The sequence below is a fragment of the Pezoporus occidentalis genome, unplaced genomic scaffold (assembly GCF_034315485.1).
Source record: "Pezoporus occidentalis ecotype Australia unplaced genomic scaffold, CSIRO_AGI_Poc_V1 ctg23, whole genome shotgun sequence".
Classification (NCBI taxonomy): Eukaryota; Metazoa; Chordata; class Aves; order Psittaciformes; family Psittacidae; genus Pezoporus; species Pezoporus occidentalis.
In genome coordinates, this window is record NW_026914180.1 from 490165 (window position 1) to 506885 (window position 16721).

Genomic DNA, 16721 nt, shown 5'->3' on the forward strand with positions numbered 1-16721 from the left:
AATCCATTTCAAAAGGTTATTAATTTTCAAGAAATATCTTTAAAATAGGACAAGCTGAGCTGTCTTAGAGATTCTAGTATTAAAGTGAAGTGTGCGTGACAGATTTATGTTCTCTTCTTACAGAATAAGCCTAAGGAGAGGTTGATTAAATACAGGAGAGACAGAGTAACGATTCTTTTTGCTCCTTGGCAGGAGAAGGCTCCAGAATTATCCACTCCACACAGCTTCCCTAAAAGGAGAGGAGGAGAGCATTAAGTGTTCTCTATAAATTGCTTCTTAGGGAATGTTAAGTGAGTGCTTAGGCAGTAATGATTCTCTTGTGCCTCCTTGAGCAGGGAAAGGTCCCGTTTGTTCTGGCCCAGACTCATTTTTCAGCACGTTTGCTGTGGTAGCAGCAGTGCTTTTCTCACATCGCTATTTTCTGTTGAATCAGTGATTTGGTTGTTTCGGTTCCAAGTTTTCCTAATGTTTTCTTTTTTCCTACAAACGATGGTAAACAGTCCTTCATCTGTCAGTTCCTGATTATTTTCACCTGCCTGATAACTCTGCATTTTTCCTTCTTTAGTAAAAACTGCATGGATGCATCAATTTTTTCCCTATTGCAAATGTTTTCACTGTAACCAACTGATAAAAATAATACCTTGGTCTAGCTTATTCTTTAGTCAAATTGACAAAGTTTTTCTTACAGCAAATGAACAGAATTTTTCTGTTTAAATCCAGGGTATATGTTGTGTAACAATGGGTAACCATTCAATTAACCCTTCTGAAAGTGGCCATATGATCATTTTTTGTGGAGAACCATACATCATGGACCATGATCCTCTACATAGCACTGGCAGTACACCATGGCTATAAAACTGAATGGATCTGAACTAGTCTAGCCCAATGGACTAGCATACAGATCTTTCTTTGACTTCTGTTGGTTTATACACTATTTTATTTATTTTATGTTTTGGGAGCTACACAATTAAGAACCTATTGTCAGCTATGGAGTTTTATTTGATTCCATATTCCTCAAAGCAGATTTTTTGGTGTGTGAAATCCTATTCATTTTGAAATCAAGTCACATTGATTTCAACAGAAACAGAATTTCACCTTTAAAGCCTTTTAATTGAATACTGAACTTTTAAATGGAGTTAGTTTCCTTCATTCCTTGACACAACTGTGTTTTTTTTCTTTAAGAAGCATATGGGTAGAGATGCAGTCAGCCTTATTAGTTGGTCATCAGAAATGCATAGGACTGTAAGTCTCTACTATGAATTTCTGTACATATCTTATGCCCATATTAACAGAAGTTATTTATGACACCATGATACTGATGAATAGTGAGAAGTATTTAAAGGCAAGTCAGAAGTTCTGTGATTAATTCTCATAGAAATGTTCTTATTTCTAATTTTACAATATCCACTCAAATCCACATGGGAAATGTTTTTTGTTCGAGTACAAAGGTGTCAATTTTATTCTAAAACTCCATGTTGTTGAGAAATAGGAAAGGAAAAATAAAGCTCAGTCAACAAAGATTTTCCCAAATATCCTTATGTATATCAGGACAGAAATACACATAAGACAATTATATGGTGGTACTCTATATGTCCTTGATATGAAGTTATGTTCTTTCTTCTCTTAATTTCCCTCTACCTTTCTGCAATCAAGTTGTCATTATATTTTTCCTTTCATTTTCAAATTACAGAAGTGCAAACAAGAAGTTTTGATTTTTCACTTCAAATTAAGCTTGGTTGGAGCTGCTCTGCTTTGTAACTTGCTGTGCTCAGGGATGATTGATTAGGAGAGTTTGTCCTTCCCAAGCTTCTGAGGTACAGAAGGCCAGATGAGTAAAATTATTATTTTTGTGTGCTGTGATTCTATCCTAGAACAACTGCTTGCTGCTTTCTACTTATGTCTTAATATTGGGACTCTATTAATTTCAGACATATTTTGTTTCTCGCTTCCCCAAGATTAAAAGACTGGGCCTTTTCAACAAATATCAACAATTACTAATAAATTGTATATCCTTTACAACATAGGTGCATTCACAAAAATATGCACAATCTTAAGTGGGATGCTGCATGTTGTTAATTTTAGATAAAACAGCAGTTTTCTACTTTAGCTTTGGAGAATGTTAGGGGCATTCACAGCTCTCCTAATTTACACAAAGGGCAACTGCAGCATGGCTTACTTTACTTGCTATAGTAGCAATCATTTTGGCACACACTGGCTCTGGCACTGAGAGCAGAATAATGTCACCAGAGGCCGTTTCCTACACACTGCACTGGAGTTGCTCAAAAATCTCATCTGGAATACAGCCTGCCGAGGCTTGAGATCATAAAGGGCTTCTCGTGCGTAAATGACACTGATCCTGATGCTAGAACAAGTAGTTAAACCCTTTGCAAGCTCAGAAAGAGCATGGAGAAAAAGCCCACAAAAATTAGAATTTATTTTGTAATTTATTTTTTCCACCAGCCTATGGTCTCCACATGATGCCACTGGCTATGATTCATGTATAGACAGTGAGCGATTAAAAAAACCCCTCTGTACTGTTACAGCTGCCAGCAAAGTGTCCCTTGAAGCATTCTCTGAAGCTGTGATTCTTCTTTTATGCTGTGCTCTGTTTTCAGAAGTGTATCTGTGTTTTCCTAAAGCAGCTGTAGAAGGTAGGCTAGGAGAAGGTATCTGTTCATCTGTCCCTAGAAGATGGGATAGTGATGAGTTCAGACAAAACATTCCAAGGATAAAATTTAAATTGACAGCTTCCATTTCAAGAAGAAAATAACGTTTAACAAAACTATGTTACTGAGTTATCAGTTTATGTTGGAGGTGCTTCAGACTTGACCACCACTTCACACACACACTCACAGCCAGGATAACCTCCATGTCTTTCATAAGGAGATGAAAAAGCAAAGCTCTTTCCCTCATTTTGCTCCATTTTTGGTGTAAAATGAACACAGACTAGAGCTTAAGTAAACAAAATGCAATTTTGCTTTAATCTGAAGAGACACTTGTTTTTAAACACAGCAGTGATTACAAAGAAACCTGATAGCCATGTTTTTGACACAGAAAGTGATAAAATCTGCTGGATAGCTATCACTTTCCCTATTTACTTGGTTTGTTCCTCCAGCTGTTCTCTGTTTTCACACTTAAAATTTTGTGTGATTTGCAGACATACATAGTACAACAACTGGCCATGAGTATAAGAGCCTTCCTAGGAAACCATGATTGAGATGTGATTATTAGCTTATTCATTCAAATAAAAAAGTCTCTTATTTTCAAAATCCTTAGCAATAAACAGAAAATCACAGACCACAGGTGAAACTGAAGGTCATGTAATGGTAAACAGGAGGTAAGCACATCTAAGCCTTAAATATTTCTGAACAGGAAGAAGAGCGAGTAGATGTACATTTTCTGTAAGACTATGGGTGGTGACTTCACTTTGGATTTTGGTCACAGACAAAATTTATCAATTATATAAATTCTTTATTTGAATTTGTGTAGATTTGGAATGTTTTATGATAGGGAGAATCTTTTTATATTATATGCCATTAAAAAGCACAGCAAAGGGAACTGGTTATTAGTCAGAGTTTCACTGGGGTGCCATGAAGTTAAGAATCAACAATAAAACTCTGGTTCAGGCACCTGACATTTAATTTTGGATTTGTGATTAATATCAGATGTGAGGCACAACATACTGGTGAGGCATTTCATAACCGTTCACCTTTATTACAGAAAAGATGCTAGGAAATATTAAATCATAAACCCATTGGTTTATTGCACACAAGTCAGATCTGTAGAGAGATGGAGAAAAAAAATTATCTGAATCATTTAGCAAGCAAGAAGTCAGAGAAATGACCTTATGAAGGGGAAAATTTGAAACCTCCTCTAACCAAGAGTGGTGGTGATGTGGCTTTCATGTATGGCTACAGTGGAATGAAGGACAGAACAGGATGTCCCCCAGTTGCTTAACTCAACACACTATGTCCTAGAACCCCTTTCAGGAGCTGTTGTTGATGGAGGAACAAGTTCCCATCCCACAGATTCAGAGAACAGAAAGACCCCAGGGGGTTTCAGTTGTCCAGTACTGCTGGACAAGTGCAAGCCCCCGTAAGTATTAATATTAAAATTATTCCTTTTTTTGATAGCTTAAAATACTTATCCAAAAGCTTGCTCTCTCCCTTAGTGGCTTACATTGCATTGTGTGATTAAAAGCTAGTCACTGTAAACAAGGTTCATTGAGGATTAGATGAATGATGACTGGGGAGACTCAGGACAGCGGATGTTAGGGACAGCTGGATCCAAGAGCCCTCTGGCTGTGAGGCTGCCACAATTTCACATCCCTAGACTCTTCCAGCAGGCGTGCATGAACTCAATCTCTCCAGTAGATGACACAGACCTACAGGCCCTCTAACTTGCTGACTCTGGTCTCTCTGTTGTTTGGCCCCAGGGGCATGATCTCCTTCCTACCCAGCTCCCAGACCTCTTGCCTTTCTTACCAGCTAGTCTGGTTTGAAGTTCACTAACAAATCATGTAATACCCCCGTGCACACACACAGAGGACTGCAGTTCCTTAGGAAAACACTCACATACCCTAGTCTCCCTGGTTCCTGTCAGTGCAGACACATGATCTTGGTAAGCCATGGCCCCTTCTCCAGCTGCTGGCACTCAGACCCCATACACACATGTGCATGCAGCATAGGGAGCCCCTTGACCAGGACAATATTTGGAAATGGACCAGGACAGACTGAGCTGAGCAACCACAGCTCATGGCCAGCCCTTGTTTGTACATGTTCAACTGCTTTTACTCCCTTATCTCTGTTTTCCCACACTAGCTCCTCCCCAAGCCACACTGATTCATCCTTCCCCCAAATATCCTAAGATAAGTTTCACACACTCTCACATTTCAGTAAAAACATCCCACAATAAGTTTTACACAATCCTTCAATGTTTCTCTCTTGCATCCCGCTATGAGTCCTCTTCCTGAGGTTTCTTCAAACAAGCCAAGCCAAGCCAGGCCAAGCCAAGCCATCTCAGTGAGTCCTGACCATGGTCTGATCACCTTTCCTGAGTAGCCCCAGGAGTGGCTGAGTCGGAGTACTCAGCACTAATTATGTTATGGGGGTGTCCTCTTGACCAACACTTGTGTTTATGGTGATTAGCTCTTCATCACATATTGCAATGGATTAGGGAAGCCTCCTGCCTTCTGCCTGGTTTATTACTCTTCTGCCCAGCCCTTATATGACACTTAGCATGATTCGCAGATACAAAAATATCATGCTCCTCTGCTTCCCATTGCCCAGGCTGCATTAAGCTCCCAAGATCTGGAGAATTGTCTGGCCAACATCTCATTGTACTTTCTTGCTTTCACCCACCCTATGTCAATCACCAGCTTCTCTTCACCCACATCTGTGAAGGTTTTGAGATCCTATAAAACTCCTCCAGATAACACAGCTTCTGTCTCACTTGCTATTATGTGTCTTTCCCTTTGGCTTCTTCCCTCCAATTAAGACACCAGCTTTTCCTCCGGGTTTCCTTCTCATTCAGTCTGAGTCAAATATATGTGATGCCTGCAACCCTGCCCTGCTCATGTCCCTACTCAAACCTCCTTTTTCCTGGAAGACTTACCAAATCAGATAGTGAAACATCTCCCCCACTCCACTGTGAGATACAAGGGCAAGAATGAAGTGATCAGTGAAAAACGGCAGTAATTCTGCTTTATCAAGTAAATATTCTAGATTTTGCAGACTGGTTTTAAAGCAAATAAATCAACTTTGAAACAATTTCTCTTCCTCAAACCCAATAACAAATGTGAGGGTTCATAATCTTTTCCTTCAAGACCCATTCCAGCAGCCACAGAAGATGCACAATCCCTTCTGCTGCCCCTAAAACTGACTACCATTGAGGAAAGCCAAAGAAAAAGCTCTGCCTCCCAGAGCTTTGCATCGTGAAATTTACCATCACCACAACATACATTCTCCAAAGCTAATACTTTGAAGATACCAATTTAGAACAGATTATTCAGTTTCTAGCCATTTTAGGGCATACTTTTTCTATACTCTTTGATGCTTTACTAACACCGGGACTATGCTCTGAAGGTGTGGCCATGGTACAACTCAACTGAAGTCAGAGGATTTACGCAGTCTGAAGACCTGGCCCTACGTTTCACCTTGGCCTTTCCAGCATGCTGATTTAATTTAACCCAAGGCCAGGAATTAATATAAAAAACAACAATTCATGCCTGCTTACATTTGTGCTTGTGACCTACGCCTGTCCGAACAGGAGTTGGACAGGACAAAGCACAATGCACTTCCTTGCTTTTATTGCTTTCATTCACTTCATGTCATGCCAAAGAAGGTTGATTTAGGAAGTTCTAGTAATTAACTGCTGATGTTTTTGACTGCTGTTCCCAAGAGACTTACAATGACTTGTAATTGTTGTTCTGTAGGAAACTCTTTCTGGAGTGATTGTAGATAACATATATTCTCTGTATGGCTTTACTTTTACTTGATTATTTTTTTAAGCAAGGAATATAATTGTTCCTTTAAGCAAATTCACCAGCTTCTGGCATCCTGGAAGCCTCATATATCACCCTTCTCTCAGACCATACTGACATTTTGCTGTCAGAGTCCATCAAAGAAAGAGGCTTCTTGATTATGTTAGATATAGGATATGTAAAGTGGACAAAAGAAGCAAGGAGAGAATAAAATTTAATGCTGTTTTTGTACTGTAAGTTACAGTGTGCCTTTCATTGCTCTTAGCAGATGAGAAAACTCAAAAGGAGAAAGGACAGGAGCAATGTGCATTTGGGGAACACAAGATGTTAGGATGTAAATCCAGGCTGGTGCTCTTAGAGGAGACTCTTATCAGCTCCTAACATGGTCTCACAGCTGCTTAGTCTTCAGGATGCTTCCTTGTATTTGTAAGTCAGTGTTCTGTTAAAAATTAGTGGACTTCTTATTGCTGTTGCATAAAGCCTAACCAATTCCACCCAAAATTAAAAGAAATGTAATAATTATAATTCTAATTTCTCTTTCTGTGCCCTCTGCTACTCATGCACGTATGCATTTCTCAACGCAAGTGGCATGCAGCCATTAGGCACTTATTTTCTCTCTTAGATGACTAAGCAGTTGGGCATCTATAACTATACTTCATAATGTAAAAAAAAAAAAAAAAGCCCAATTTTCAGATTTTCATCTACAATGTTTATCTACTACTCACTTTGAAAACTCCTAAAAAAGTACTACCAATAAAAAGCAGAGCAGATTCAAATGCGAGTGTTGTAGTTGTCAGGTTTGCAAACTGGAATCATAACTTTAATAAAACAGGATTGTTTCTTACAGAACAAACTTGACCAAGAGGGACTCAGGAAGGATATTGTGCGTGATAGGAATTCAGGCCTGAGAAGGATGTCAGTCATAATAAAACCGTTCTGTATTGAAGTGCTCATAAAAGACCGGCTTTCTTCACACGCCACTGCAAAGCATTACTCATTTGTCACATTATCTAGGACTGACATTTACAATCTGCAATTTGCTATTGTGATATTTTTCCCCTTTACTTCTATTTTCCAAACACAAAGAACATATGACAGCAGAATGTGAAGTCATATCAACAACGTACTATAGCCATTTAAAAATGGGATTATGGAGATGTATCATAGACATGAAGACACAAATCATGAACCTTTTCCTCAACGAAAATGCAATAGCATACCAGACAGCTACCTTCCACTAGAGATAAATAAAAATGTGGAAAAATACTGAAAATAGTATTTTTCAATGAAACAATGATAAAACAGATTTGCACTTGTCATGAGTTTGGCAATTAGTATGTGTTTCTCCTGAATTTCATGGTCAATCAAATAAATGAAGTATAGGCCTAAAACTGTACCACAAAGAAGAAAAAAATCTAAGTAACCTCTAGGGTAAAATAATTTATAGCCTTTTCCATGTTCAGTGTTTCAGGTGGACCTTTTTACTTGAATTATTAAAACTTACTGTTGCACCTTCTGCCCCTGCTTATGATGACACCATTTTTATGTTTAAGATTTATTCCTTACCAAAACTTCAGTAATGTGACCCCTGTCATATGCACCAGCTGACTGAGTGGCTCCTCAGTAACTCTGATCTTCAGCTGAGGTTTTTACTTCTCTTTGGAAATAACCTTGCAGAAACCCAGACATCCTCAGGGGAATTGTGTTGCTCAGATCTGCACAGGTGGAGATCAGTGAACCACTCCCTTCCCTTAGTCACAAAGCTATATTTTTCCATGCTCCCTGCAACAATGATCCAGAACTCAAGGTCTGGAGACTTTGGCTCATATCCACAACACTTAGCAAACCAAGTGCATCTCAGCAAAAGGTATGTTTGTGGAACGTAACTTTTAACCTCATGTTCTTAGTGTGTCATACAGAGAGGAGGTGAACAGTTTTATTCTTTTTTTGGTTACATATTCTTTGCTAGTGTTTTGTCAATTAATAAATGTTTGCTGAATTCCAGTGCGCAGAATATTTTAAAAAATGCCCAGAATATTTCTTAGATTAATTTGGAAGTCCTTGCCAAATGATAAGATGGTGATAAGAAAATAAGCAGAACGCCCACACAAGGTACGAATAGCCTGAGCGTTTTATCAGGATTTAGGATTGTGACACAGTCCTAGTGCTGTCATACAAGTAATCGACACACACTTAGAAAATCTCATGTCCAGGACACCTTCCAAGTCTCAACTCTGATATGCCTTCTGTTGTGCCCACATGAGCAACCAATTTTATCAGCAGCGCCTTCTCCAAACACTGGCAAATTCCTGCTGCTCAGTACTATGAGTTCTTTCACAAAGGGAGAAACAGAGAAGTAGAAATAGAGAAATAGAGAAACGTAGACGTTTCTCTATGTTACAGCTGACAGCTGTGAGTGAAAGACAGAGGTAAGAATGATACAAGAGCCAGGAAGAATCTCTAATCCATTATCTCATTCACATCTTCTGTCAAGTATATGGGTCTATAAATACATTCTTTTCCAGCTTCATCATTGACACACAGTAGGATTCATTTGAACTATTCATCCTAGTCTCCTGATAGTATAAACATGGGAGATCCACACAGCAGCAGGCAGGGAAGTGAAAAATGTAATTGACTTAGCAGGCATCTAAAACAGGTTTGAAGGCTCATGCCTACATAACTTAAAGATAAACCAGGGTCACTGATTTATGTGGAGATATCTACCCTGTAGACACCTCTGACTAAATTAGATGGATCTTGTCTGAGAGTCACAGATGAGACTGAACTTCCTACGGCAGGAAGCCAAATGAGCAGAATAACTATTGCCAAAACTACTTGACAATGTGAGAAGCTTTTGATTTCGGATGACCACTTTCAGACACATGAAAGACCTTTATTTTGGGATTGTGGATGCTCACTACTTTCCAGTGCCTTTATAGGCATTGATACCTTAAGCAAACAGATTGTGTTGCAAACATCTCCTAGTAAGCAATGCATGAAGCAGCTGCAAAACCAAAATGCGTTGCATCTGAACCCATTAGCCTTGTTGCATCTCAATTAAACTCCATAAAAGAATGAGGGTTTATAAGTTCAGCTTCAGAACTGCATTAATGTCACAGTGCTGCTTCAATTTACCATCTCTGAGTATCTGAGTCTAGCATTTGCAGATGACCACCTCATCTCAAGCTGCCTACACCCATCTCATTATTCTCTTTTTTTTTTCACAAATGATCTCGGGTTTCTTAAATAGGCTTTGAATAGCACGTAATGTGTACAGTGTCATGGAAATCACACAGTAGCTGAAACTCACCTTGGTGCCAGGAACCAGAGATCAAAGAAGCAGGGCTCTAATTCGAGGGTCTAGCAAAAGCCACAATAAAATGACTCTTATGAATTGTACCTTTAAGCAGAACTTCCATGAAGTGTCAGCTGTTGCAGTTCCTTCAAGAAAAAGAAAAATTAAAAAAAAACATAAAAAATGAAACTTGAAAACTTAGACTACTGGTACTTATCCTAGAAAACGTCACTTTGCATACTTGAGAGTTTTTCTTTTTAAAAATCACTGCTTGTTTCCATGTTGATATAGTCAACAAGCTTTGTTAATGAGGGCTATCACAAAAGGTGACTGCTTTCCACTGTAGCAACAATCTCTCCCCACCCTGGCTGAAATGTCAGATAAAATACCTGATTGAAAATGCCCTTTTTCCTTCTCTAGCTTTATAAACAGAGCTGCTAAAGAGAAAATGCTTTCGTATCTCAGGGCTAATGTTAGGTTTATTATTTTCTAGCCAATGAAAACAAATGAAGAGCGCTAGTGTATACAAAGTGTTCTTAATGGAATGAGTTTTCCTTAGGTTACGCTGTAGACTGAGTCCTGGATCATACAGACATGCAGGAGCAATTGTTTTCTTTCTGTGAAGAAACCTTTCTGTTTCCTACGTGATCTTACTAACAAGCAGAAAAATAAAATAATGCACATCATAGAATCATAGAATCATAGAATCATAGAATAGTTAGGGTTGGAAAGGACCTTAAGATCATCTAGTTCCAACCCCCCTGCCATGGGCAGGGACACCTCACACTAAACCATGCCACCCAAGGCTCTGTCAACCTGGCCTTGAGCACTGCCAGTGATGGTGCATTCACAACTTCCCTGGGCAACCCATTCCAGTGCCTCACCACCCTAATAGCAAAGAATTTCTTCCTTATATCCAATCTAAACTTCCCCTGCTTATGTTTTAACCCATTACCCCTTGTCCTATCATTACAGTGATATCAGCCATGAAGACCTTGGTGCTTGATTCTTAAGTTTTACATTTCTTCAAACACAAACTGAAAAGACAAATTATTACAAGACAAACTTTAATGTGGGTTAACTTTTTACCACCTACTCAACAATGACTGTCCATGTGCAAGGTATGGTCAACATGAAATAATTCATATTATTTCATATATTTCAGTCCTGAATTATTACTTAGTAATTACTCCATAGTAAACTTACCCTGGGACTGGAACATGAGACAGGGTTACCAAAATAATGTAAACCTATAATTTGTATCACATTATATTTTTGTAATCGTACCCAAAATCATGTAGCACACTGAAGAACTATTTTACTCCTTCAAAAAAAGGGTACCATAATTTTCAGAAACAACCAGTGATTTGAGGTGCTTGTGGTTTAATGGAGCCACCACCAGAACATAGTGCCTTCTTCAAGTACTTCAGTTTCAGCAATTGGATCTTTAGTGCCCCTAAGCAACTTATTACTTCTTAAGAACCTGGTTTATGGCTCTGTCATTTTCCCAAGCTCTTCAACTTTCCTCTGATTTCTAAAGTAACCATTTCATGTCACTTTAAATTAGTCCGTTAGATATATCAGGAACAAAAACTAAAAGAAATCTGCCTCAGAAAAGTGAAGACTTGGAAACCACAGACTCAAGTTGTCATTTTCGCTCTACCTGGCAACAAAACACATGGTGACAGAAGAGATTCACTCATGACAACAGTCATCCTACCTCAAAGTTTTCTCAGATTTGACAAGTATAAGGGCAGACATGTAGAAAAACAAACACCAGCAGGTTCATCAAATTAAGTCTGAGTTTTACCCACAATGATGTTTTTTTACAAGTGTTTGCTGGTATAATGTTAATTCTTTTTTTTTTTCTGCTGTAAAGACCTGCAGATGGATAAGAAACGTGCTCAGTGTATGCCCATAACCATCCTGCCCAGACTCCCAGGAAAATTCTGCAGCATGGCTTCCTCTGCTCTGATTTTGACCAGGATGATGCAACTCAGACCAAAGAAGAAATGACATCTTTACAGTTTTCGCTTCTGTTTGGCTAGGCTTCAGTCAGAACACATTAGACTTGTGTACATGGAGTCAGATAATACCTCGCAGTTTAAACTAGCTTCAGACTAGTTGGTTTAAGCATCTGTAGTCACCTAGGTGACCACCACCGAGGTCAGTATGGGCTACTTCATCCCACTCCAACAGCACCATGGTTCCTTTCACAGAAAAGGAGACCTGACTTATTACTCCACTGACCTGATGAGGGCCATGAAACATTTATATCTAATCTACCTGATTATTTTCTACTAACAAATGAATTATTAGAAAAAAAAAAAGGAAAAAAAAGAGGAGGAAATCTGGGCTTTTACTATTACTGTTGCTTTAACTGTTTTATTTGTATGGGACATTCTGTACAAGACAATGTTAAATACACATTTTGTACATGACACCTTACCAAAATAGTACCTCTGTTCACATATTCATCTACATACACAATATGTCATGTCTGTTGTTAGCTAAGGGGTCAATTTTCAGCAAAGGGTGTATTTCTTTATGCAACAGAAAAAAAGAGAATGAAATTAAGAGAAGTGTCAATGTCATAGGTGTCTTTTAATGCTCAGTTGTCAAACAGTTGCTGTTTTGTTCATTTCAGGAAGTCACATTCATTGAGCAATGAAAAAGAAAATGAGAAACAATGCAGAGGAAAACATAATTAAAGAAAATAGATGTACACTGCTATAACAGGATATGATTCTACACGGATCTGTGCAAAGGTTTCTGCATTGCCACATAACATATTGCATTGACTTGTATGATTGACCCCAAAAAGCCCTGTAAATGTCTTAAGGGAAATAACTTCTGGTGCTTTATATTGAATACAAATATGCAAGTCTTCTTCTTGAGGCAGACAGTGACTGAGGTAATGATCTATCATATTTCTGAGAAGAACTTGATCTAAATTAATGTTCTGGTTGCACATTTCTTCATAATGGAAGGATGCCCTAGTAAATTTGAAAAGCCATCTCTCTTGCCTAGTACAGACACTGGCACTGAACCCTGGTGAAGGAAGATACTGGTTTAGGTTCCAGAAGCAAGGATGGTGGAAGAAGCTTATCAGTGCTGAGGTTCTCAGTGCTCCAGCTTGATGGAATTTTCCTACACAGGTGGTAGTTTGGTGAAGTAGTGCAAGTGCTTTATTTCTTCCTTTGTGAGTGAGGACACAGGTGAATATGGAGTTAGTTCATCTTAAACAGATGACAGGTGAACAGTGGACTTTGCAGAACAAATATACATGGACACACTGACAGCGAACAGGCAAGAAAGATCTGTCTCACTGAGGTTCTGTTGTCACAGAAATTAAGTTTCACCAAAAATCTCTCCATAACCAGTGATGAAGGAGCCTCTGAATTCTTTGCAAACTGTTTTAGAAAGAGGGACAGAGTTCAGGGCTTCCCCTCATCTTCATTTACCCTCTAGGATTAGCCATAAACCACAGTTTATTTCCAAGCTCTATTCACTAATCTGTACTCTTTCTGCACTCCAAAAAATCCTTACGTCTTCATGGGTGAAATCCATTTGGAGCAGTCCTCTTAGGCTCTTTTTATACTCATCATCCTACAGTCTGGACTATAGTTCTTCTCATCCTAAAGCAAAGATACATCACACCCTGATATCTCCCCTCCCCAGAACAAAGAACAGCTACTCTGAACACAACTGCACTGTAGACATATTTCAGTCAGATGAAATCTGGCCTGTCACAAGGCAGCTCCCTCCTTCCCCAGATGAATACTGATCTTCTATCAGGGAGTGGAACATTATCTCCAAACTGACATAGTTTAAAGCAATGTTTTAAATTAAATGGTGTATGTTTACTAGACTGGAAAATTCAGAAAGGAATTTTTTGTTAAAGCTGGTTCCAAAAATCTTCCATTATTCATGTCTACACTATTTCCTGTCCAAATGCACTCTTTAAAAGATCTTATTTTACATTATAGATGCCCTGTGAGGTAGGCGAGAAAATCACACTAAAGTGTGGACTACAGTTCATAGAAATTTCAAGAGCAACAAAGGCTTTGGATTTGGGATCTTTGACTGTTTGGGATTTCCACTCCCAGAAACACTAAAGCTTGCACTGAGGCAAGCTCTTCCTGATAAAAGACAGCTTTAAGTATGGATGATGAGTGTATCTTGAAGGCAGTATTGAGTCCACCCACAGCTGACAGTACAAACATATCCCTATATATACAAAGATGAAAGGGTTTACTAAATGCAAAGTAACGCCCATATAGTACAGTCAGGAATGAGCTCAGATCCAATGCTGCCTATGCTGCAAAGGCTGAATGGCAGATCTTAATTCCACAAAATTTAAAGTTTGCCTATCTGATCTAAACCAATTACATTACACTGAATTAAATACAACTAAAATAACTGAATGTCTGAGGTGCTTTACTGCATATAGGCATTTTGATATGAATGGTAAGCCAAAGGGAAGACCAGTATTCTTTCAAAGGCTACCTAAACCTTTCTGGTATTCCATTACGTCTTATATTCAGGTTGGTTTCCAAATCTAGCTCAAATGCTAATTCCCCAAGATCTGTATTTGCAAAGTCAGTTTGGTATTTTCATACTGCACACAGTAGGACATTGCATTTTTGTTGGAAATTGATTTTAGGAAGAGCAACTAGTTTATCAGGTCTCAGAGGAGTCTGCATACTTACTAGGAAGAAGGTGTTATCATAAATATCCAAAAGCAAGTTCTTTATTAAACTCTCATGAAATACTGACTCTCAAGAGAAAGGAATAATTCTAGAAAAATCATCTATCTGCCTGTTTTTCCAAGGCATTTTTTCCAGTCTTCAGTTCAGTAAGTTGTTCCAATTTTGGCAAAGTGTTGCCAAAATATGTTGCTTAAAGAATTCAAGTCAGAATACAAACTGCTGATTCAGTACCTCGTGATACATCTCCACAGTACATCATTTCAGTACATGCACTTTATTTAATCATGAAAAACAGTATCTATCACAGGTAGGCACCATTTAAGTTTCAAACCTAACAGTTCTTCTGGGGTTTTTTGTACTTACAAAGAAACAAACCACAGAACTTTTCTATTTGGTGTAAATAAACTCTGGTGTATAAAGTAATTACAATGGTATAAATATAAAGATACTGATACAGCTATCTCTCATCCAGAAAGAAAAATAAGCTACATCAGTGTGAGGCACTGTTACACACTGATTGCACACAGTGTAAGGAACGTAATAGTGTTACTATTCTGGAAACACAAAACCGTAATCCTTACTGTAAATTTTATGACACAACAAGAACTTTGTATATGTCAGGCTTTATCTGAAAAGCCCATATGGTTATCAATGTGTTTAGTGCAAAAGGAGACTTACTACTATCAATCAGGTAAAGAAGCGAGTACATGTTTCTTGGATACTTTATTCTTGCACTGGAGTTTTGTAGGTGAGAAGGCATATACACTGACAAATCTGGGTTCAGCATCTTCCATCAGATCCTTTGAAACAATTGCAGGATACAGAGTGGATCCAGAAAGAGACCTCAAGGGGACATTGACTTCACTGCTTCATCTGTAACCTTGACTTTGTGGTGGAAACAGTCAACTCTCAGAAGCTGTATGTTAAAGACAGCGACAAGGAATTTACGTAAGTGTTGTTTATATTATAAGAAAATATCTGAAGCATGAGGTGACTGAGGTGAAACTCTTCCAGCCTTCTAACCATGCCATTCTTCCTCATCGTAAACCGCACAAGTCTTGTCCTATTTCCTGTAGGTATGTGCTAATTCAGTCATTTCCTTTCTGTCTTTACAAATAAAGTGCAGGTCAGGTCAGTCACAAGATTGGTTCTGTGCCATTCCAGTCAATAACAGCTCCTTGCCACCTAGAAACGAAAGCAATAATTTTACATCTGTCAGTTAGTGAGATTATTGGAAAGGTAACCCAACACCCCCCTAACACCCAACGAACCTTAGAGAGATTAGGATAGACTCATTTGGAATAACTAATCACATCTTCTCAATGGGAAATGAAGAGAAGTGAGGTGCTTGTGCCCACGTTTGGAGGTAAGTCTCCTAACCCTTCCTCCATTTTTTTCTGTGTGATAGAGTCCTCAGCAGCAACAGAGTCAGAATATAGTACCTTTGTGTTGAAAAGACTGTAGAGAATCCCCAAGATGGGTACAAGAGTTAACACTATATAACCGGAATGCTCAGTCTCAGTTGTTACTAAGTAATTTGCACAGGTAATTTGCATGCTCCCATACAGGCAGGCCTCTAGTTAGGAACTCCGTGACTCTGAGACCCTGAGACCAGATCATTTCATTTAGCAGCCTTTTTTTTTTAAATCTTTTATCTGTATCAGCTGCTGCTGTTCAGCTGCCCACTCCAGGACTACGACCAACACTGAATACAAAGCAGGTATCAATCCTGCATTTGTCACCAAATGTGTCTTCATATCATGCCAGAAAACAAAGATCTAACCTAGGTGAAGGCAGGATGATGCTCTCCAATGACCTCACGGACTTAAAGCGAGTCAACCTACTGTACACTCAAGAGTCACTCGTTGCATGAATTGCACCCTTGTCTGTGTCATTTCTCGTGTTTGCAAGTTTCAGGTCCACATCTGAGAACTAAACTATTGCGTCCAAAGTGTCAAGTATTTACATTTGTTTTTAGTATCTGTCTCAGAGTGCGTGCGCACTGTAGTAAGACACTGGTGAGGGGGTGAAGAGAACACTGAGTTACCAGAGTGCCACATTCTTTTTGTCACTGTAGAAAGAATGTGTCAGTAAGGGTATGGCAGCTCAGTCCTTTCACTGACCAAGTCAGTTAAATGTAAAACAAAACCAAAAGCTGAATTAATGCAGTATTCAGTGCAAAGTCTCAAAGGAAGTGTCCAACTGAGTACTGTTGTGAAATTCTTCCATT

General features: G+C 38.7%; 1 protein-coding gene and 1 long non-coding RNA gene across 3 annotated transcripts in view; both read right to left on the minus strand.

The window, feature by feature from the left end:
* Window positions 1–2415: 2415 nt before the first annotated feature.
* Window positions 2416–9019, minus strand: LOC134165132 (uncharacterized). The gene is made up of 2 exons (XR_009965382.1): window positions 8048–9019; window positions 2416–2684 (listed from the first exon to the last, which is right to left on the minus strand). It is a non-coding gene; the product is annotated as an uncharacterized LOC134165132 (long non-coding RNA).
* Window positions 9020–12364: 3345 nt separating this feature from the next.
* MINDY4 (MINDY lysine 48 deubiquitinase 4) overlaps window positions 12365–16721 on the minus strand; it is a 71928-nt gene continuing 67571 nt past the window's right edge. For both annotated transcript variants that reach the window (XM_062621345.1, XM_062621344.1), the window contains exon 18: window positions 12365–15676. In XM_062621345.1, the coding sequence (XP_062477329.1) occupies window positions 15628–15676 (49 nt within the window). In that variant the 3' untranslated portion in view covers window positions 12365–15627. The remainder of the gene's footprint in view (window positions 15677–16721) is intronic.